The sequence below is a fragment of the Brachycentrus maculatus genome, unplaced genomic scaffold (assembly GCF_059751285.1).
Source record: "Brachycentrus maculatus isolate JH-2025_06_01 unplaced genomic scaffold, ASM5975128v1 h1tg000116l, whole genome shotgun sequence".
Taxonomy (NCBI): Eukaryota; Metazoa; Arthropoda; class Insecta; order Trichoptera; family Brachycentridae; genus Brachycentrus; species Brachycentrus maculatus.
Window position 1 is genome coordinate 1,054,047 of NW_028280869.1, and position 21,972 is coordinate 1,076,018.

The 21,972-nt window shown below is 36.8% G+C and overlaps 2 protein-coding genes and 1 long non-coding RNA gene across 4 annotated transcripts; 2 read left to right on the forward strand and 1 right to left on the reverse strand.

The window, feature by feature from the left end:
• Positions 1 to 649: 649 nt before the first annotated feature.
• Positions 650 to 7,685, reverse strand: LOC148309901 (motile sperm domain-containing protein 1-like). Of its 2 annotated transcripts, none has more exons than XM_088259332.1 (4): positions 7,375 to 7,685; positions 4,115 to 4,278; positions 3,748 to 3,917; positions 650 to 3,688 (listed from the first exon to the last, which is right to left on the reverse strand). In XM_088259332.1, the coding sequence occupies exons 1-4, from the start codon at positions 7,493 to 7,495 to the stop codon at positions 3,508 to 3,510; spliced, it is 636 nt and encodes a 211-aa protein (XP_088115458.1). In that variant the 5' UTR covers positions 7,496 to 7,685; the 3' UTR covers positions 650 to 3,507. The 2 variants fall into 2 exon arrangements, with proteins under 2 accessions (XP_088115458.1, XP_088115459.1); XM_088259333.1 differs by having other exon boundaries at positions 651 to 3,673; positions 7,375 to 7,683.
• A 1,929-nt stretch (positions 7,686 to 9,614) lies between these two features.
• Positions 9,615 to 11,058, forward strand: LOC148309902 (uncharacterized). The gene is made up of 2 exons (XR_015837466.1): positions 9,615 to 10,065; positions 10,193 to 11,058. It is a non-coding gene; the product is annotated as an uncharacterized LOC148309902 (long non-coding RNA).
• A 6,762-nt stretch (positions 11,059 to 17,820) lies between these two features.
• LOC148309903 (uncharacterized) lies at positions 17,821 to 19,960 on the forward strand. The gene has a single exon (XM_088259330.1). It carries the CDS (start codon positions 17,951 to 17,953, stop codon positions 19,190 to 19,192), a length of 1,242 nt encoding a protein of 413 aa, XP_088115456.1. The 5' UTR covers positions 17,821 to 17,950; the 3' UTR covers positions 19,193 to 19,960.
• Positions 19,961 to 21,972: the final 2,012 nt, after the last annotated feature.

Consider the following 21,972-nt stretch of genomic DNA (forward strand, 5'->3'; position numbering starts at 1 on the left):
CAAAACATGTTACATTCACAATATTTCTAAGAATAACTAAGAATAATTTCCCCTGATCACAACAATATACATAGTTATGTATTCAGTATTGCTGAAAAAGTAACTACAATGTTATAAGTTGTCCAATTTTTTTTAGTCAATATAGTCCTTTACTATTTTTTTCTCCAAGTTATGAAGAGGTGTAAAGTTTTAGATGGTAATTATTAATTAAGGATGGCGAGTAAATGTAGAGTATATTGAAGCCCATATTTCTCCGGACAGATGATACTATCATAGAAACAAATATAGAGTGTGAGTGTCGTGGTGTGGGGTAGAGGCTTGACTGTGAAACTGGCATCGCGGGTTTGATTCCTGCCAAGTGAACAAAAAAATTCAAGAAAGATTTATTTTCAATTGGTCTGGGTATTTGTGATGTATTTTTCACATTTACCTTCCCTATCCTTACTATCCTACCTGCAGACAAGCCTCTAATAGAGGCTTTGCGGGTTACTCCATATCGAAATTTATTTTGTGATTAATTTCATAAATAAAAAATACTTGGCATGCGTCTATTGAAATAATAGTCATCAGTTATCATCTGAAAATGATCAGAATCCACAGTCTAAGAGAAATAAAGAGTCTTCTTTAGTTTGCTTGAAATGTCAATTAGGAAATTTAAAACAATGTATGGTCACAGATTCATTTATTAAATTTTAAATATAAAAATTAAAACAATATCTCTATCAATAATACAATATAAAACATTTACAGATATACATTATAGTAATTATTAGAGTATTTTAAATATGTATAAACTTAGTCTATATGTGTAAAATGTCAGTGACAATAAAAATAATAAGTTAGGTCACTAATATCACACTTCATAAAAATTAAACCAAGTTTAAAGAGTTAAATATTTCATAAATTTTAAAAAGGTCCGGAAAAAGTTTTCTTCTTTTAACTAGAATGTCAGACCTTTATTGTAAATAAATTTGAGAAACAAATTTATAAAATCAAGACAGGATGTGGTCCCGTGGCTAGTGTCGCGGACTTTGAGACAACTTTGCCACATTTGATTCCTATTTTCAAACATGAGTCGCTTAGGCTTACCTGAAAACAGTATTCAGTTGAAATATTGTGCATATCATAAGAATACAAATATTTCATTTACATAAAAAAAAAAACTAGTTGCCAAACATTAAAATAAACTTATCTAAAAATTGCTCAGATTAAGTAGCATGGTTACTATATTGGAAAATAAAATCATACATTATCAATAGAAATAATTTCATATAAACAACAAAGCTGGTTCATATTTCATATATTTCTAGGAACCATATTTTAAAAGTAGTAGAATTCTAATTATCCGAATGAATTGGGACCGGACCCCATTTGGATAGTTGGTTTATTCCAAAAAAAAGGGTTTATTTTAATTTATTAATGTGTGATGAAAATGGGAGAAAAAAATATTTTTAAAGAAAAAGAGCTTTTAATTAATTAAATGAAAAGGTAACACTTTTACATATTAAGTGTAGTCACAAGTGCTGTAACTGTACTGATAAACATACCATACTGTAAATAAAAGTCATTGCTTGTTGAACATCTCGGTCAAAGTAAGCTCAGTAAGGCCTAATAAGGTCAAAATGAACAATGATAGGCGGATTCACGGGGGGAAGGACAATAGCGCGCGTAGACAGAACCATTGCCAGTCGGAGAACATTCGCAAGAATGTTTTCAAATAATAAATTCTGAAAGCGATTTGGATAATCGGAATTCGGATAATTAAATTTCTACTGTATGTAGAAAAGAGGAAAAAATATTTTATTTCAATGATTTGCACATTCAGATCCTAAATTTAAATGAAAAATATCAATTTTACAGGTTATTTAGGTATTTTATAATATTTATTTCTACAGGTAGATCACAACCACATTGAACCAAACTTATTTTAATAAGAGATAAAGCAAGAAAAAAAAACAAATTAAATTGTTATTGAAATAAAATTATTCCAACCAGTAAATTTATTACCGCCCAATTATTACCAAATAAAAAAAATATAAGTTTTGATTTTTGGTATAAATATTCATTAGGTCCCTAGAAGCATCCCCTAAATGTCTCAACCCCTCAGGCGTCAGCTCCCCCTTCCCGCCCTCCGTAATGTGTCACTGTCCTTGTTTTTTTTTCCACAAAAATGGCTAGGGCTAAAATAAAATACACACTACACATGTGTGGGCGGAGTAGCCATGCGAGCAGGCAGGGGGTACAGTGGGGGGACAGGATGAAGTGCTGGCCAGATCATATTTTATATACACTATATTTAAAAATTTATTTTAAATATACACATGTGTAACATATACATGGTATATAATTTGTGGGGATAGGTGTGAATGTGTACATGTTGGGCTCGAGCCCGCCATTCAAACAGCTTGATTTGTGGACACTTCATGGGTCGTTATCATGTATAAATGTAAATTACATTTGAGATCATGATTATGGTGCTGTAAAATAATGTTTTGTGATAAATTAAATGATTGTATTGTCACATACTTAAAATGTTTAATTTACAAAAAAGTTTATTTATTTTGAAGTCTTAATTGTCAATAGGACATATTATCGCGTATCAAATGGAATTTATTTTATAAGATGTATTGTATCGGTTACTATCGGATAGACTGAGTTCACATGGTCATGAAAAATATGTAAAAATAAAATTGACCCATACAGAACTTGTTTTTATGTCAAAAAACATTTTGACAGAAAGTCAAATATGTTTTCTTTAGTACGTTATAGAATCAAGATTTATTTGTTTCCCAATCATTTTGTCACAGTTTTCATAGTTCTATTGTTCTATTGTTCCCGTAAATTGAGTGCAAAGGATATATATTTTTTTCAATAATTTTAATGATAAAAAAGTACTATAAGTAGTTATATTTCAGAATGCATATGTCCGATCAAAATAAAATAAATATCATTATGTAGATAATTTAATAATGATCTTTTTTGCTTTTGACAGTTTTTTTTTCTTTATAGCTTTAACCGTTTTAGTAAGAAAATAAATTTTAAAAAAAAAACAAGGACAGTGACACATTTAAGGTCAGGAGGGGGAGGGGAGCAGACACCCGAAGAGTGGGCACTTTTGACAAGATCTTCATTAGAAGTATAATATGTTATATATAACGCATCGACAACTTAAAATAAAGATTCAAAGGATCTGGTTTAAACATAAAGCAAAACAGCTTGTTTGCCTAGTGCTGGAAAAAAACATATATTCAAGATCAATCAGAATTAAACTCAGATTTTACAAAAATAAACTGACACAAGTTATAAGTTCTTTAGCCTTAAAAATATGATTTAGTTGTTTTATCTGACTTATATAAATAAAAAAGTATGTATTTGCAAACATACCAAAATTATGGACTAAACTAACAGTTGACATTGAACGAACTTTACGGGTTGGTAATTTATGTGACAATAACCCGAGGGTTAGCATAAAGAATAGCACCATAGCGTTGGACAAGTAGAGTCCAGTTAGGGAACGGGTCGCACTAGCAGCATGGTGAGCAGGCCCAAAATGAAAGAACACACCAGCTGCAAGTTGTGGGACAGCTGCAGGCGCTCCTGCACGTGTGGGGGCAGTAGCAGGGCCACTACGCATACCGCGCATACCAATATCAGCGCTCCACTGGGGCCGGAGCTGTAACACGGGACACTGGTTTAGAGAGTGTGCAGGCCCGGGAAGAACACACGCAGAGAGTCAGGTCGCAGTACCTGCGGGTGGAGCAGCCGTGCGGGCAGGCAGGGGCCGCGGCGGCGGGGGCGGGGGAGAGGGCCGTGCGGCTCGCCAGGGGCTGGAAGGCCTCACTGCGCTCTTCCTGGGCGTCCTCACCCACCGGCTCCCCGGGTAGGAACTTGGCCACCACGATGCGCTTACCCAGTAGCTGAAATATTTTGCAGGGCGAATATAAAGGTAAGGTAAGTCAGTAGGCATATTAACATATTGTATGCGGGTTTATGGAGCTGGGTACATGGGCTTACTGATACTGTCTTGTTGTCGTAACTGACCAATGGGATTGATAACTACCAGCTGGACTGTATCGGCATCCCTAGCCGGGTGAACTAGTACAACAAAGATAACCTGGTTGGTGGCGCGGTCGTGCATGGTGATGCGGAACTTGTCAGAGGTGTTGCAGTGCGCGGGGGAGGGTAGTGCGTAGCGCACCACCACATCCACGCACGACAGGGGTGCGATGCTTCCCTCCGAATCCGTGACCCTGAACTTGTGAGGGGACGTGCACATCACTACGCAGAAGCAATTCAGACATTATATATATATATATATATATTGGAAAAAAAAAATATTTTTTAACTCCTTACCCTTCAAAAACTCTTTTTTTTTTAAAACCACATATTTATTTCAAAGAAAAACTTATTTTTTCAATACAAAAACGGTGTTTTAAGATTTTTTAAATTATGTCAAATGTTAGAAAATTAAGTTGCGGACTAATAATTACTGGGCCTTAACATTATAACATTTTGTACTTAATTTTTATTTACGTAATTGTAACTCTACATAAAAATCCCAAGAATCTGTGTACTAGAGCTCTTAGAGATGTGTGAAATAGATTAAGACAAATTTACCAGTGCAGAAACGATGAATGCTATATCGATATCAATAAGCAGCCCAAAGGGTTTAGTTTTACTTGCGACTTCTATTTTTAATGTCATTTTTTAAAGGAATAACCTGCAAAACCTCTACTTTTAGAGGCTTATCTGCGGGTAGGATAGTAAGGATAGGGAAGGTAAATCTGAAAAATACATCACAAATACCCGGATTAATTGAAAATAAATCTTTCTCGATTTTATTTGCGGGAATCAAACTTACAATGTCAGTTTGGCAGTTGAGCTGCTCAATTACGGTGCGGCGCCTGTCTTTATGCGTCGGGATTTATGATGGTTGCCAAAAGCCCCAATAAAACACGAAAATAAACTAAAACCTACAAAAATGCACATACAGCACACTCATCTATTTGTTTTACACCACTTAAAACAGATCACAGATAGTCCATTACTACTATACATCAGTCGGTGAGAAGCATTATTTGAGAAGTTTCACTTCAAAAACTAACTGCATCATTTTTAAAATGTGACAATAGTTAATACACATACTGTTTTGATGAGGAACATATATATATTTTTTGTTGGTAAATACCATATCTTAAAATCTATTCCGACAAATATTTTTTAATGTATAATTTTTCAGAACAAAATCTCGACTTCGAACCTCCGAGATGAAGACTCTCCGATCCATAACCGGAAACACATTGCGAGACCGAGTAAGAAATACCGACATTCGAAGCATGTGTAAGACGGAGAATATCGTGATGTGGGAACGACAACGAAGGCGATACTGGAATGAACATATAAACAGAATGTCAGAAGACAGACTTCCACGTATCGCCCTCCGAGGCAACCCTGAAGGACGCAGACCCCCAGGCAGACCTCCGAAAAGACAGAAAGACAGCTGGGAGTCGACATCCCAAGAGCGATATGCGGAGGCACAAACAGATCTTTAGGATCTACAAAAAGAAGAAGAAGAAGTATAATTTTTATATGCCAACTTTCTAGTGATTTTCAGAATAAACTAAAGAATATAATAGATTTATATTATCCACTGACACTTCGTGATGGAATTGCATTTTTAATTTATTATTAGATTAAAACCAATATTTTTAGCTTTTCCACTTTTTTATTTGACCAGCGACCGGGTTTCGTCGTTACCGACATCATCAGACTGGTGAGAGGCTATACAAATTGTTATGTTATATATAAAAGAAGGCAGGAGTTGATAACCATGATTTGATATAATTTTATGAGAAATTAATTTAATTTGAGTGAATTTAAGTATTGTATGATATTTAAAATATTTTTTATAAAGGTTTTTTTGTATTGAAAGCACGATTTTATATAAAGTTATAATAGATTTGCATTTTTTGTAAATGAATTTAAATTATGTAACGAGGTATCAGGAAATGCTGGTTGACGGCTCCTTCCACTAAGCTGTGGTTGTCCGGGGGGAGTCCGAAGTTCTCTGAAATGTAAATTTCCCGGCAGTCATTTCTTATCGACAAGACATTAAGGCATCTATTGTTTCTTTTCTAATGGGTAAAGTAAGGGAGAATGAATGTGTGTTACTTGATCATTTAATATGTATTTATTATGACAATTTTTTAATCTATTTATTTCCAAAATTTCGAGCCTATCTAATTTTTTACCTTTACTACATTTGTGTAAGATTTTTACATTAACATTTTTATCGAAATCATGATTTGACTCTATCAAGTGGTTTGCAAAAGTGGAGTTTTCTTTTTTATTTCTCCAACTTCGGACATGTTCGTTTATTCTTATTTTAAACGATCGTCCTGTTTGCCCCACGTATTCAGCACTGCATGATCCACAACTTAATAAATATGAGCCTGAATTTGTTTCTTTTTCCCTTTTATCTTTATTATTAATTAGTATTTTCCCCAGATTTGAATTATTATAAAAGGCTATGGAACATTCATCTTTGTTCGCTAGTTTTCCGATTCTGTTACTACTATCCCCTATAAAAGATAATTTAGCCCATTTTTTAACTACTTTTCTCTCAATTAAATAAAGCTCTCATTACAGAGACTTCAAAAGTAGATACAAAAATAGATTAAAAAATAAATACATATTAAATGATCAAGTAACACACATTCATTCTCCCTTACTTTACCCATTAGAAAAGAAACAATAGATGCCTTAATGTCTTGTCGATAAGAAATGACTGCCGGGAAATTTACATTTCAGAGAACTTCGGACTCCCCCCGGACAACCACAGCTTAGTGGAAGGAGCCGTCAACCAGCATTTCCTGATACCTCGTTACATAATTTAAATTCATTTACAAAAAATGCAAATCTATTATAACTTTATATAAAATCGTGCTTTCAATACAAAAAAACCTTTATAAAAAATATTTTAAATATCATACAATACTTAAATTCACTCAAATTAAATTAATTTCTCATAAAATTATATCAAATCATGGTTATCAACTCCTGCCTTCTTTTATATATAACATAACAATTTGTATAGCCTCTCACCAGTCTGATGATGTCGGTAACGACGAAACCCGGTCGCTGGTCAAATAAAAAAGTGGAAAAGCTAAAAATATTGGTTTTAATCTAATAATAAATTAAAGAATATAATTTGGATAATGTGCAATGTTTGACAGTTTTTACATGAAAATGTGTATTTCAGTTTTCATTTACTGCCTTTGGGCAGTACATTTACAATAATATGGTTAATTGGTCAAGTAAAAGAAATTTATGTGTATAAAATTTAAAAAATGCGCTATTTGTAATTATAATTACCTGTGAAGCTTACAGCAAAATCACACGGATTATAAAGAGTCAGTAATTGTTTGTGTGTGTGTCTGGCTGACAAATAATACTCTAACGAAATAGGAAACACAAATACGGACAGCTTCTCCATTTTCAATAATAATAATAAATTAAGCTTATTTTGAATCTATAGAAATGTCATTCACTCTTATTGCAATTTAAATAAAGTATTTCGGAAATCGGATTATACACAAAGAATGTATACATGGTAGTCGATACTAGATTACATTATTATATGATACTAGCCAGACGCAAATACTTTTGACAGTTGACAGAAAGATCAAAGATAATTGTATTATATAGTAGTTGACAGTACTTTCGGAACAGCGTTCATTTATTTAGAGGCCGCACATCATTAATTATGACTTATTGACCGACCTCAATCCATAATAGGCAATCGATCGATTATACCAAGATTATACTCTTGAAAACTGAGTTTTTTTTTGGATGGGGAGTCGCATTTATTATTTTCTTTACTTTGTGTACAAGGTTTACAGATCATTAAGTGGATTTTTGTTGCTTGTATCTAAAAAAAAATAATCTGTGTTGAAAACACGAGAATAATCTAGTGTCGGCCATCAGGAACTTCTCGGCATTTGCTCATTGCTTGAAGGAAACCGCGTAAAACTTATCAGAAGCCGGACTGTTGTCAACAGGTCTTCCGTTCCGCTAGAAGAGCGTTCGGCATTTTGTGTCCTAGCTTGGCTTATGGTACCAATGTCCTTCACAATTTTAGATATAACCTCTTGTGAGAGTTCCTTATGAACAAGCATGGATCCGATGTTGGATAGGTCCTCACCCAAGCTGCTGCAACGCGCCTCCAGCGTCTTTGAAAGCTGAAATGGGTGATAAACATCAACAGATGAGGAACATCTTGAGGTGTCTCACCATCACACGTACAACTGTCGAGCTTGAAACGAAGCAGGTAATTCATGAACCTACCGTACCCCGTAAGGATTTGGGCGAGTTCAAAGCCAAGTTTCTGCAGTCTCCTGAAATCAAAGGTATGAAAAATAGTCGGAAAGAACTTTTCGGTTACCTGTCCGGTGGTTTCGTGCAAATAAATATCGTTTCAGCGTCGGGTGGTCCTGTTTCTAATTTTCTTTCTGGCAAAACTTAGCGGGAAATTGGCAAAGTCGGGGGTGGTCTTTTTGAGTGTTGCCTCCCGAGCCTTTTCACACGCTTTTTTGTTGTTTAGAATACCTCAGTGATTCCCAATCCAACCGATGTACACGTTCTAATGTCTGGATCTTAGCTTTTGAATGTCTGTTATGATGTCCATGACAATACGGTTGATCGAGTTTCGGTCCGCTATTGCGTGGACCCTCTTTTACAGGATATCAGGATTGTTATCTGCTTCTATATGTTTGGGGTTTTTTCAGAACATAGATCAAGGCTTCTTTGATCTATGGAGTTCCACCTTGAATACAGAGCAGAAGTCGTCGTGTTTCAACTTCCTCGACGGCAGCTCTCTCACGTCGACGAAAGATACAAAAGCTGTACCTACTTTGCCGTTTAAGAGACTGTTTAGCTGGATGAAAATCTGTCTTCTGGCAGGTCCTGCAAAATGAGACTTTTATTGACAGTGTATGCCTCATCAAGCTCCCTGGTCATTAGATCGAGGGCATAAATCCAGACTTGAAATGGCTATATATTCACGGAGTCAAGATTCTTTCTGATGATATTCTTTCAAATCACTTCAACCCACACGCTCGAGGCATCCGTTATCAGAAGTTCTACAGCATCTTCGTATATTTGCTGCATGTCACGCTCCCTATATCTGTTTGACGGCTCTCAAGAGTTTGTTCGTAATGCCAGTGACTTTTTTTACAAAAATTATCGACGTGTTTAGAACAATTAAGGTTGCGGTCTATAGTGAGGCCCAAAACCTTAAAATGGTCCACGAATTTCAACTGGACCTCGTTTTTGTGTGTTTTTGGTTGGTGGTCCTTTCTTCTGGAAATAAACATCGCGTTCGTTTTATCTTCTTCAAAATAAAGTTTGGCCTTCATTCTCCTTCCCCATGTTATGATAGTCTTCTCTTCTTCTTCTAGGCTTTAGCTAGGACAGTGTCTTGTTGTTCTCGGAGTCCGCTCCTGGGACGTGGATGACCAGCTATCTTTCCATATATGACAGTAAGTTATGATAGTAACCTGAGTAATCGAACACACCCCAAATTAGAAAGGAAATGTCAATGTTGGTCAAATGTCTCATGCTGGTCACTCACGACGAGGAAAATAGTAGATTTTGTTACATTTTCTCTGGTTTTGTAACGTTCAAGTACGAAATTTGGAAAGACGAAAGATTTCACTGCCAACCTGGCGATATGACGCGAAATCATTAGTATATAATGTTTGTATATAAGCTTCGTTCGAGTCTGGCCGGGCGGCCGTTATGAATTCATTGCACAAACTAATTTATGTAATTCATTGTAAACAATAAATGACAAGCCGGGTGATCTCGTGTTGAAAATAACCATTATATATTGGAAATGTGAGTACTTCATTATTGGTAAGGCGTTTCCTCTCATTCCGCCGTTTGCCAAACAGCTGTCAAACAAATTACGCAAGAAATTTGTCTCGACTGCTGCTCAAATAAGCGCTAATTAGAAGAAATATGTATTCTATAACCTCCGGAATGACCCCATCAACAGCATTGCAGGTAATCAACTGTTTTTGTTGTTGTTTTTCATGCCTGAAAAACTGCAATCTTCTTTGTGTGAAATGTCATTTTGACAGTCCGTTGACAGCGAGTCTGTTTTCATTATTGTTTTTATGTTATATTTTAGGTAAAGTACGGACAACCGGCATAGTTACAAGCACATTTATTGTCATATAATGTTATTTATTGCACTATATGCATATAAAATAAGATTCAACAAACACAAAAGATGTCATTCAAAAAATAGCTACAGCACGTGGCGTATAGATTTTGAAATGGTTTTCCAGTTTTACTTATACAGTTACAAATGTCAATTTACTAGTGGGTGCAATGCTTGGCCATGTTTTGTTCACAAAGAAATAGGTATGGATGATAATTAATAAATAATATTGGATATATGATGTAAGAAGACCAGCCCGACGAAGCTTGCAATCGCAAAACCGGACTGGACTCTTTTGCTGACAAATTTCCAGCCCCCATCTGTGCTCCACGAGTAGTTTTATGATGAGGTTGGAACTCTTCATATCAACCCCTCCGAGAAGCCTGCCACTGTATACCTTATAAGACCATCTTAGTGTATACCGGTGTCTGATATCCTCACATCGGAGATCGCTCAGTGGGTCGTAATGCTCGCAATTATTTTTCAAACATAAAAACTAATTCTGTAACTTTGTTACCTTTTCAGACTCTTGCAACTATTGGCAAATGACTTGTCGCGGCAGAAGGGTTCCATTTCCCCCATTGTGTTGGCGCTTTGGACAGTTTCATTTCCTAGCGCTGGATCAGAATATATAAACTACAGAGGACGATTCGGCATTGTTTTATTTGGATGTGTAGCCAGTAATTACTGTTTTAGTGTTTGCAGATATGTATAGGCAGATAGATGATATAACCATGAAACGTGTGTTATTGCACAATTTTCTTGGGAGTTATTCATCGTGACTAATATATGTATACTCTCCCCCCTGAAAATAAACATATTATGCTCTTAAATATGTTTTTATTTTGTTCATTAATGACCGAGATCCTTGAAAAATATCATCCTATCCCGCTCTCTGTGATCTTACAACATTGGCCTTAATTTTTTACAGAAATGCAATCTAAAGTAACTAACTGACCATCACGCCGCTTCCGCAGGGATAGGCAGAGAGAATAGAACACCACACCACGCTACTCTTGTCTTTGTACACATTCTTCTTTACGCATCCCCTCACACATCCTCCTCCCAACCCTTATCCGCACCCCAAAGGTGCATAGGGCACTGCATTATATAGAAGCAGTGTTATCTTGATCGTTAAATACACGAAGGAAAGGTGATCAGCCTTTCGCTTCAGGTACCAGTCCAGGGTCATATTAAATATATATTTGACTGAAAAATCAATAATATTTATTGCGACCCTCTTGGGAATCAAACCCGGGACCTCCAGCATGGTAGCCTAGAGCGCTAACCGCTACACTATGGAGGCGGACCTCATACATACCCGCCGATTATTCGGATTCCTGAATTGACCACTTTCAATTATTTTAAATACTTGATCATGCCAAGTTTTGCCCGGTCATCCTCTGCTCATGTTCCCAACAAGATTCGCCTCATAAATTTGTTTAACACTCCTTTCTTCGCTCGTTCGTTTAGATCTTTTATAACTAACTAACTAACCATCACGCCGCTTCAGGCAGAGAGAATAGAACGCCACACCACTCTGTCTTTGCAAACATTCTTCGCCTCTTCCACGTTCATGCATCTCCTCATACATACCCGCCGATTACTACGACTCCTAACCTGACCACTTTCAAGTATTTAGCATACCTGATCGTGCCATGTTTTTCTTGGTCTTTCTCGGCATAAATTTGTTTTGCCGTTCTTTCCTCACTCATTCGTTCCACATGTCCAAACCATCTCAACGCACCTTTCTTAATTTTATTGATAATGGTTATCTCCGCTTTGCATTCCTTCCTTATTTCACTATTCGAACATCTATCATACATCGTTTTGTCGCACATTCTTCTGAGAGATTGCATTTCGACTGCACTCAGTCTACTTTCATCCTTCTTTTGCCAACTCCATGTTTTACTTCCATACATTAGAGTTGGAACCAGGACTCCGTTGTGCACTGCCAGTTTAGCTTCCGCTGATAGGCTTTTATTTGCCATAACTGATATTATTAGAGGGTATTTCTTTTTCATCGAGAATTTTAATGACTTCCTTTAATCTGACTCTATCGAATGCTTTAGTAAGACCTACAAAGCAGAGGTAAGCTGTCTTATTGAACTCTATTGCTTTTTTAACTAATTTGTCTAACAACAAATGTGTTGAACTTATTTACGTCCGAGTTCACTTAGATCTTGGTTCGTTTAGATCTTTTATAACTAACTAACTAACCATCACGCCGCTTCAGGCAGGGAGAATAGAACGCCACACCACTCTGTCTTTGCAAACATTCTTCGCCTCTTCCACGTTCATGCATCTCCTCATACATACCCGCCGATTACTACGACTCCTAACCTGACCACTTTCAAGTATTTAGCATACCTGATCGTGCCATGTTTTTCTTGGTCTTTCTCGGCATAAATTTGTTTTGCCGTTCTTTCCTCACTCATTCGTTCCACATGTCCAAACCATCTCAACGCACCTTTCTTAATTAATAATGTAATAAATAATAAATAATATATATAAATAATAAATAATGTATGTAAAAATAAAAATAATAGATCAACCTGGCTGATCGGTGATAATATGCGTGAATAGCCTATAAATAAAAAAAAGACATTCATAATAACAGCAATGGGGGCGCGAGATAGAGACAGGCATGAATATAGAAAGAGGTAGAAAGACATTCGCCGGAGCTAGCGGTTGAGTTCGGCTTCGTCCACAGAACCAAAGATCAATTAACGAACATCTATTTACTTATATTTCTTCTTTTTTTATGGCTATTCACCCTTCTAGCCAATGCGAGTTATTTTTTATTTATATATTATTATTTTACTCTTTTTACAATTTAAAAAAGATAAATGTTTGAGTTTTTATTATTTACAAAAAAAAACTTCAATTTCATACTATTTCTGTGAGCCTGAGCGGCTCATTATTAGAAAGTGGTATGAAATTGTGGTAAAGTGGTTCGAACCGAAAAACTTTGATTAAAAAATCCGAGACACTAGCCACGGGACCACAACCCGATACGATTTGAATTGATATCGTTTGTTTTCCTGTAATTGGGGTTAGCTTCATTATTAAGTTAGTTTGTTTAGTTAGTTATTTTATATATTTCATACACATTTACAAATGATTTTCAATTAATTTTGTTTGTTAGGGGAGGTCGATGAGATTGAGATGTTAGTGGAAAATGGAATTGGATTGAGAAGACAATACTTGACATGTAAATTTATCTTAAAATTTTCGACTAAAAAATATAATATTCTGATTTAAAAAAATGATAGTTAATAATTCCGAGGGGGCGTCAGAGGCCTGCACTTGCAGGGCATTAATTGGAGACCTAGATCTTATTTCATTGGGTGCCCGTTTAATGACGGCTACCTTTCAGACCTCTCCAGCATTAGCATTCCGTTTTCCACTAACCTCTCAACCTTATTAACCTCCCAAACTTGTTTGTAATAATTTTTATTTCTGCTAATAATTTGGATGCAACTGGCTATCCAGAAGCTTTCAGATTCATTGTCGTTGCATGACCTAGTTGTGAAAGTAGAGTGGAGTTCCCTAGATTTTCAATTCTGCGGCGATTGCATCGTTCAGAACTATCTTCAAAAGCTGTTCCGCACGATCGCGCTTTTGTTGTTTTCGAGTCATCTTGCCCCTATGTGCGGCGCGGCGAATTGCCGGCTTTGTGAGTCAGTGACAAATTGACATTCTGATTCTGGAGAAGGGTGATTGATGCAGGGGACAGAAGACGATTGAAAGCACGCGTGGAGAAGAATCATTAAAGATATCATGAAATACATTTAAAAAATAAAAAATAAAAATTATACATTTGTGGGTTACAATAGTACATGTAGGAAGGCTCAATATATAAATACATACAGATAAACTTCACAAAAAACATAATAAGATAATAAAAAAAAAACAAATAATTCAAATCGTATCGGGTTGTGGTCCCGTGGCTAGTGTCTCGGATTTTTTAATCAAAGTTTTTCGGTTCGAACCACTTTACCACAATTTCATACCACTTTCTAATAATGAGCCGCTCAGGCTCACAGAAATAGTATGAAATTGAAGTTTTTTTTTGTAAATAATAAAAACTCAAACATTTATCTTTTTTAAATTGTAAAAAGAGTAAAATAATAATATATAAATAAAAAATAACTCGCATTGGCTAGAAGGGTGAATAGCCATAAAAAAAGAAGAAATATAAGTAAATAGATGTTCGTTAATTGATCTTTGGTTCTGTGGACGAAGCCGAACTCAACCGCTAGCTCCGGCGAATGTCTTTCTACCTCTTTCTATATTCATGCCTGTCTCTATCTCGCGCCCCCATTGCTGTTATTATGAATGTCTTTTTTTTATTTATAGGCTATTCACGCATATTATCACCGATCAGCCAGGTTGATCTATTATTTTTATTTTTACATACATTATTTATTATTTATATATATTATTTATTATTTATTACATTATTAATTAAGAAAGGTGCGTTGAGATGGTTTGGACATGTGGAACGAATGAGTGAGGAAAGAACGGCAAAACAAATTTATGCCGAGAAAGACCAAGAAAAACATGGCACGATCAGGTATGCTAAATACTTGAAAGTGGTCAGGTTAGGAGTCGTAGTAATCGGCGGGTATGTATGAGGAGATGCATGAACGTGGAAGAGGCGAAGAATGTTTGCAAAGACAGAGTGGTGTGGCGTTCTATTCTCCCTGCCTGAAGCGGCGTGATGGTTAGTTAGTTAGTTATAAAAGATCTAAACGAACCAAGATCTAAGTGAACTCGGACGTAAATAAGTTCAACACATTTGTTGTTAGACAAATTAGTTAAAAAAGCAATAGAGTTCAATAAGACAGCTTACCTCTGCTTTGTAGGTCTTACTAAAGCATTCGATAGAGTCAGATTAAAGGAAGTCATTAAAATTCTCGATGAAAAAGAAATACCCTCTAATAATATCAGTTATGGCAAATAAAAGCCTATCAGCGGAAGCTAAACTGGCAGTGCACAACGGAGTCCTGGTTCCAACTCTAATGTATGGAAGTAAAACATGGAGTTGGCAAAAGAAGGATGAAAGTAGACTGAGTGCAGTCGAAATGCAATCTCTCAGAAGAATGTGCGACAAAACGATGTATGATAGATGTTCGAATAGTGAAATAAGGAAGGAATGCAAAGCGGAGATAACCATTATCAATAAAATTAAGAAAGGTGCGTTGAGATGGTTTGGACATGTGGAACGAATGAGTGAGGAAAGAACGGCAAAACAAATTTATGCCGAGAAAGACCAAGAAAAACATGGCACGATCAGGTATGCTAAATACTTGAAAGTGGTCAGGTTAGGAGTCGTAGTAATCGGCGGGTATGTATGAGGAGATGCATGAACGTGGAAGAGGCGAAGAATGTTTGCAAAGACAGAGTGGTGTGGCGTTCTATTCTCTCTGCCTGAAGCGGCGTGATGGTTAGTTAGTTAGTTATAAAAGATCTAAACGAACGAGCGAAGAAAGGAGTGTTAAACAAATTTATGAGGCGAATCTTGTTGGGAACATGAGCAGAGGATGACCGGGCAAAACTTGGCATGATCAAGTATTTAAAATAATTGAAAGTGGTCAATTCAGGAATCCGAATAATCGGCGGGTATGTATGAGGTCCGCCTCCATAGTGTAGCGGTTAGCGCTCTAGGCTACCATGCTGGAGGTCCCGGGTTTGATTCCCAAGAGGGTCGCAATAAATATTATTGATTTTTCAGTCAAATATATATTTAATATGACCCTGGACTGGTACCTGAAGCGAAAGGCTGATCACCTTTCCTTCGTGTATTTAACGATCAAGATAACACTGCTTCTATATAATGCAGTGCCCTATGCACCTTTGGGGTGCGGATAAGGGTTGGGAGGAGGATGTGTGAGGGGATGCGTAAAGAAGAATGTGTACAAAGACAAGAGTAGCGTGGTGTGGTGTTCTATTCTCTCTGCCTATCCCTGCGGAAGCGGCGTGATGGTCAGTTAGTTACTTTAGATTGCATTTCTGTAAAAAATTAAGGCCAATGTTGTAAGATCACAGAGAGCGGGATAGGATGATATTTTTCAAGGATCTCGGTCATTAATGAACAAAATAAAAACATATTTAAGAGCATAATATGTTTATTTTCAGGGGGGAGAGTATACATATATTAGTCACGATGAATAACTCCCAAGAAAATTGTGCAATAACACACGTTTCATGGTTATATCATCTATCTGCCTATACATATCTGCAAACACTAAAACAGTAATTACTGGCTACACATCCAAATAAAACAATGCCGAATCGTCCTCTGTAGTTTATATATTCTGATCCAGCGCTAGGAAATGAAACTGTCCAAAGCGCCAACACAATGGGGGAAATGGAACCCTTCTGCCGCGACAAGTCATTTGCCAATAGTTGCAAGAGTCTGAAAAGGTAACAAAGTTACAGAATTAGTTTTTATGTTTGAAAAATAATTGCGAGCATTACGACCCACTGAGCGATCTCCGATGTGAGGATATCAGACACCGGTATACACTAAGATGGTCTTATAAGGTATACAGTGGCAGGCTTCTCGGAGGGGTTGATATGAAGAGTTCCAACCTCATCATAAAACTACTCGTGGAGCACAGATGGGGGCTGGAAATTTGTCAGCAAAAGAGTCCAGTCCGGTTTTGCGATTGCAAGCTTCGTCGGGCTGGTCTTCTTACATCATATATCCAATATTATTTATTAATTATCATCCATACCTATTTCTTTGTGAACAAAACATGGCCAAGCATTGCACCCACTAGTAAATTGACATTTGTAACTGTATAAGTAAAACTGGAAAACCATTTCAAAATCTATACGCCACGTGCTGTAGCTATTTTTTGAATGACATCTTTTGTGTTTGTTGAATCTTATTTTATATGCATATAGTGCAATAAATAACATTATATGACAATAAATGTGCTTGTAACTATGCCGGTTGTCCGTACTTTACCTAAAATATAACATAAAAACAATAATGAAAACAGACTCGCTGTCAACGGACTGTCAAAATGACATTTCACACAAAGAAGATTGCAGTTTTTCAGGCATGAAAAACAACAACAAAAACAGTTGATTACCTGCAATGCTGTTGATGGGGTCATTCCGGAGGTTATAGAATACATATTTCTTCTAATTAGCGCTTATTTGAGCAGCAGTCGAGACAAATTTCTTGCGTAATTTGTTTGACAGCTGTTTGGCAAACGGCGGAATGAGAGGAAACGCCTTACCAATAATGAAGTACTCACATTTCCAATATATAATGGTTATTTTCAACACGAGATCACCCGGCTTGTCATTTATTGTTTACAATGAATTACATAAATTAGTTTGTGCAATGAATTCATAACGGCCGCCCGGCCAGACTCGAACGAAGCTTATATACAAACATTATATACTAATGATTTCGCGTCATATCGCCAGGTTGGCAGTGAAATCTTTCGTCTTTCCAAATTTCGTACTTGAACGTTACAAAACCAGAGAAAATGTAACAAAATCTACTATTTTCCTCGTCGTGAGTGACCAGCATCAGTAGTTGGTAGCAATTGCAGTTAATCTGTGGCAATTGGTAGTTGTCATGTTGCTGTCATGCTTGGAAATGTCAAAGCGCGTTTGTTGATTTAGACGAATTGTAATGTTTTATTTTATCGAAATTACTTTATAAACTGTGTATGTTCTAAGCTTTTTTCTTTAAATATGCATTTCAAAATAGAAAATCTCAATGAAATTTGTCGAGTGTGTTTACAACATAAAGATGATTTAATTCCAATTCTCGACATTCCGTCGATTATAAGTATCAGTGAACAAATCGAGCGATGTTCAGGATTCAAACTCTTAAAGATCGAAGGGTTGCCTTCAGCTATTTGCGGTTGTTGCGCGCGAGAACTATCCGCTTGCCACAGGTTCCTCGAAAAGTGTCACGCCTCAGAGAAGGAACTGCAGAAATTAACGGAAAATAAAACTCTCGATCTGGCTAGTAAAAAGGAGGACGATTATCAGAGAGTAACAAATATATGTAAAGAATCAAAATATGAGCTTTCCCCGGATATGTCAATTGCCGACACGTCTGCGGATGAACCAGGTCATTCTGAATCAAAAAAGCGATGCTCAAAGCGTCCTCGACTCCACGGTGGGCGTAAATTAGTTCGTCGAGCGGATGTCGGCGGTAAGAGACAACACACGTGCGAAGTGTGCGGGAAGACTTTTTCCACATCGTCCAACCTCCGCGTGCACCAGCGTGCGCACAGTGGCCAGTTGCCGTATGCGTGCGACCAGTGCGAGCGCCGCTTCACGCAGCAGGGCTCGCTGGCGGCGCACGCTCGGCGCCACTCGGGCGAGCGGCCCTTCCGATGCGCCCTCTGTCCCGCTGCCTTCGCGGAGCGCACGCACTTGCGGCGTCACGCCAGCGTGCACAGTCAGGAGCGCCCCTTTGTGTGCGCCGCCTGCGGCAAGGCCGTCAAGTCCGGCTTTGCGCTAAAGCAACACGCCAAACTGCACGCAGAGCGCAAGGACCACGTGTGCGAGGCGTGCGGTGCGGCCTTCGCGGTTAAAGGCAACCTGGTGGCTCACACTCGCGCGCGGCACTCGGAGCGGGCGGGGCGCTGCACAGAGTGCGCGCGCGTGGTCCCGGATCTGCGCGAGCACATGACGCAGCACACGGGCGAGAAGCCGCATGCGTGCGTGGAGTGCGGGCGCCGCTTCTCGCGCCGCCGCGGGCTGCTCGTGCACTCGCGCCGCCACGCCGGGGCCGACAAGTTCCCGTGCCGAGTGGCCGGTTGCAGTCGCACATTTAACGCCCGTTGGGTTTTAGATTGCCACATTATGAAGCATACGGGAAAAACTCCCTATATCTGCAAGTATTGTTCCAAAGGTTTTATTCGTGTTTGCCATTTAACTAAACACCTGAAACTTAATCATCCTAATGAAGATGATAATTAGAGTACTTAACTGCTTTACAAAAAAAAAACTGTAAGATCGTGTTCACACTGCAGAGTTATGTAGAGAAATATCAATAGACACATTCACTTTACAAGTTGCAATTTTTTAAACTCCTCATCTATATTTTTCTTTCCTTCTCTCTGGTAGAAAATATCTTTTTCCAAAAAAAAGGATCCAAGAGGTTTCACAACCGATTGATCATAGTTATGTAAATTCTTTTATATCCATTGTCATTCAAACATATTTTCCTGAGTTAAAATTGTGATAGTTACAATATATTATGGATACCAATTCTAATAACGGATGTGGTCCAAAATATTGCCTAAAACTATCAAGGAATATTTTAGGATAACACTATCAGTATTTATGTAATGTAGATGGAAAAACTACAGCCAGTACCCTTTTTTATGCAAAAAATCTTTGCCTCTGACAGAACTGTAGAATTTCTATTACAAATAAAAAATATAAAAGGATTAAATTCTACCAGTATTTAACTTATTTTAATAATAACTGTGTTGTCTTGTAAGAAAATTGTTATGAAAACATAGGATCTTCTTACTAAAATAAAAATTATCATATTTTTAAATATAGGGCGGTTACTTCATAAGGAAATGCAAGTGAAGTTGATAATTTGCTAGAATTAATATATAGAACAGCCTATAGGTGGAATTACAGTTTATCAAGTTTGAATAAAAATCATTATTCCAGTTGTATATTATTAATTTAAAAAAATTCAGTTTTAAAAATAAAAACATACTTTTAAAACTTTTTTCCACTCTTCATGCAAGTACCTAAAATCAGCCGACAACTTACCTCGAATCTGTGAGGCGAAAATATTATATCAATATACCGTGTAAACTAACTACTAGTAGTAAAATCAGCCTACAACTTACCTCGAATCTGTGAGGCGAAAATATTATATCAATATACCGTGTAAACTAACTACTAGTAGTAAAATCAGCCTATAACTTACCTCGAATCTGTGAGGCGAAAATATTATATCAATATACCGTGTAAACTAACTACTAGTAGTAAAATCAGCCTACAACTTACCTCCAATCTGTGAGGCGAAAATATTATATCAATATACCGTGTAAACTAACTACTAGTAGTAAAATCAGCCTACAACTTACCTCGAATCTGTGAGGCGAAAATATTATATCAATATACCGTGTAAACTAACTACTAGTAGTAAAATCAGCCTACAACTTACCTCGAATCTGTGAGGCGAAAATATTATATCAATATACCGTGTAAACTAACTACTAGTAGTAAAATCAGCCTACAACTTACCTCGAATCTGTGAGGCGAAAATATTATATCAATATACCGTGTAAACTAACTACTAGTAGTAAAATCAGCCTACAACTTACCTCGAATCTGTGAGGCGAAAATATTATATCAATATACCGTGTAAACTAACTACTAGTAGTAAAATCAGCCTACAACTTACCTCGAATCTGTGAGGCGAAAATATTATATCAATATACCGTGTAAACTAACTACTAGTAGTAAAATCAGCCTACAACTTACCTCGAATCTGTGAGGCGAAAATATTATATCAATATACCGTGTAAACTAACTACTAGTAGTAAAATCAGCCTACAACTTACCTCGAATCTGTGAGGCGAAAATATTATATCAATATACCGTGTAAACTAACTACTAGTAGTAAAATCAGCCTACAACTTACCTCGAATCTGTGAGGCGAAAATATTATATCAATATACCGTGTAAACTAACTACTAGTAGTAAAATCAGCCTACAACTTACCTCGAATCTGTGAGGCGAAAATATTATATCAATATACCGTGTAAACTAACTACTAGTAGTAAAATCAGCCTACAACTTACCTCGAATCTGTGAGGCGAAAATATTATATCAATATACCGTGTAAACTAACTACTAGTAGTAAAATCAGCCTACAACTTACCTCGAATCTGTGAGGCGAAAATATTATATCAATATACCGTGTAAACTAACTACTAGTAGTAAAATCAGCCTACAACTTACCTCGAATCTGTGAGGCGAAAATATTATATCAATATACCGTGTAAACTAACTACTAGTAGTAAAATCAGCCTACAACTTACCTCGAATCTGTGAGGCGAAAATATTATATCAATATACCGTGTAAACTAACTACTAGTAGTAAAATCAGCCTACAACTTACCTCGAATCTGTGAGGCGAAAATATTATATCAATATACCGTGTAAACTAACTACTAGTAGTAAAATCAGCCTACAACTTACCTCGAATCTGTGAGGCGAAAATATTATATCAATATACCGTGTAAACTAACTACTAGTAGTAAAATCAGCCTACAACTTACCTCGAATCTGTGAGGCGAAAATATTATATCAATATACCGTGTAAACTAACTACTAGTAGTAAAATCAGCCTACAACTTACCTCGAATCTGTGAGGCGAAAATATTATATCAATATACCGTGTAAACTAACTACTAGTAGTAAAATCAGCCTACAACTTACCTCGAATCTGTGAGGCGAAAATATTATATCAATATACCGTGTAAACTAACTACTAGTAGTAAAATCAGCCTACAACTTACCTCGAATCTGTGAGGCGAAAATATTATATCAATATACCGTGTAAACTAACTACTAGTAGTAAAATCAGCCTACAACTTACCTCGAATCTGTGAGGCGAAAATATTATATCAATATACCGTGTAAACTAACTACTAGTAGTAAAATCAGCCTACAACTTACCTCGAATCTGTGAGGCGAAAATATTATATCAATATACCGTGTAAACT

Bases quoted from the DNA above. Each gene is read 5' to 3' on its own strand.
- LOC148309903 (XM_088259330.1), top strand. From the start codon at position 17,951: ATGCATTTCAAAATAGAAAATCTCAATGAAATTTGTCGAGTGTGTTTA.
- LOC148309901 (XM_088259332.1), bottom strand. From the start codon at position 7,495: ATGGAGAAGCTGTCCGTATTTGTGTTTCCTATTTCGTTAGAGTATTAT. The intron at 4,279-7,374 runs GTAATTATAATT...GCTTCTGCGTAG, and splicing joins TTTTGCTGTAAGCTTCACAG to TGATGTGCACGTCCCCTCAC. The intron at 3,689-3,747 runs GTACTGCGACCT...TCTCTAAACCAG, and splicing joins CACGGCTGCTCCACCCGCAG to TGTCCCGTGTTACAGCTCCG.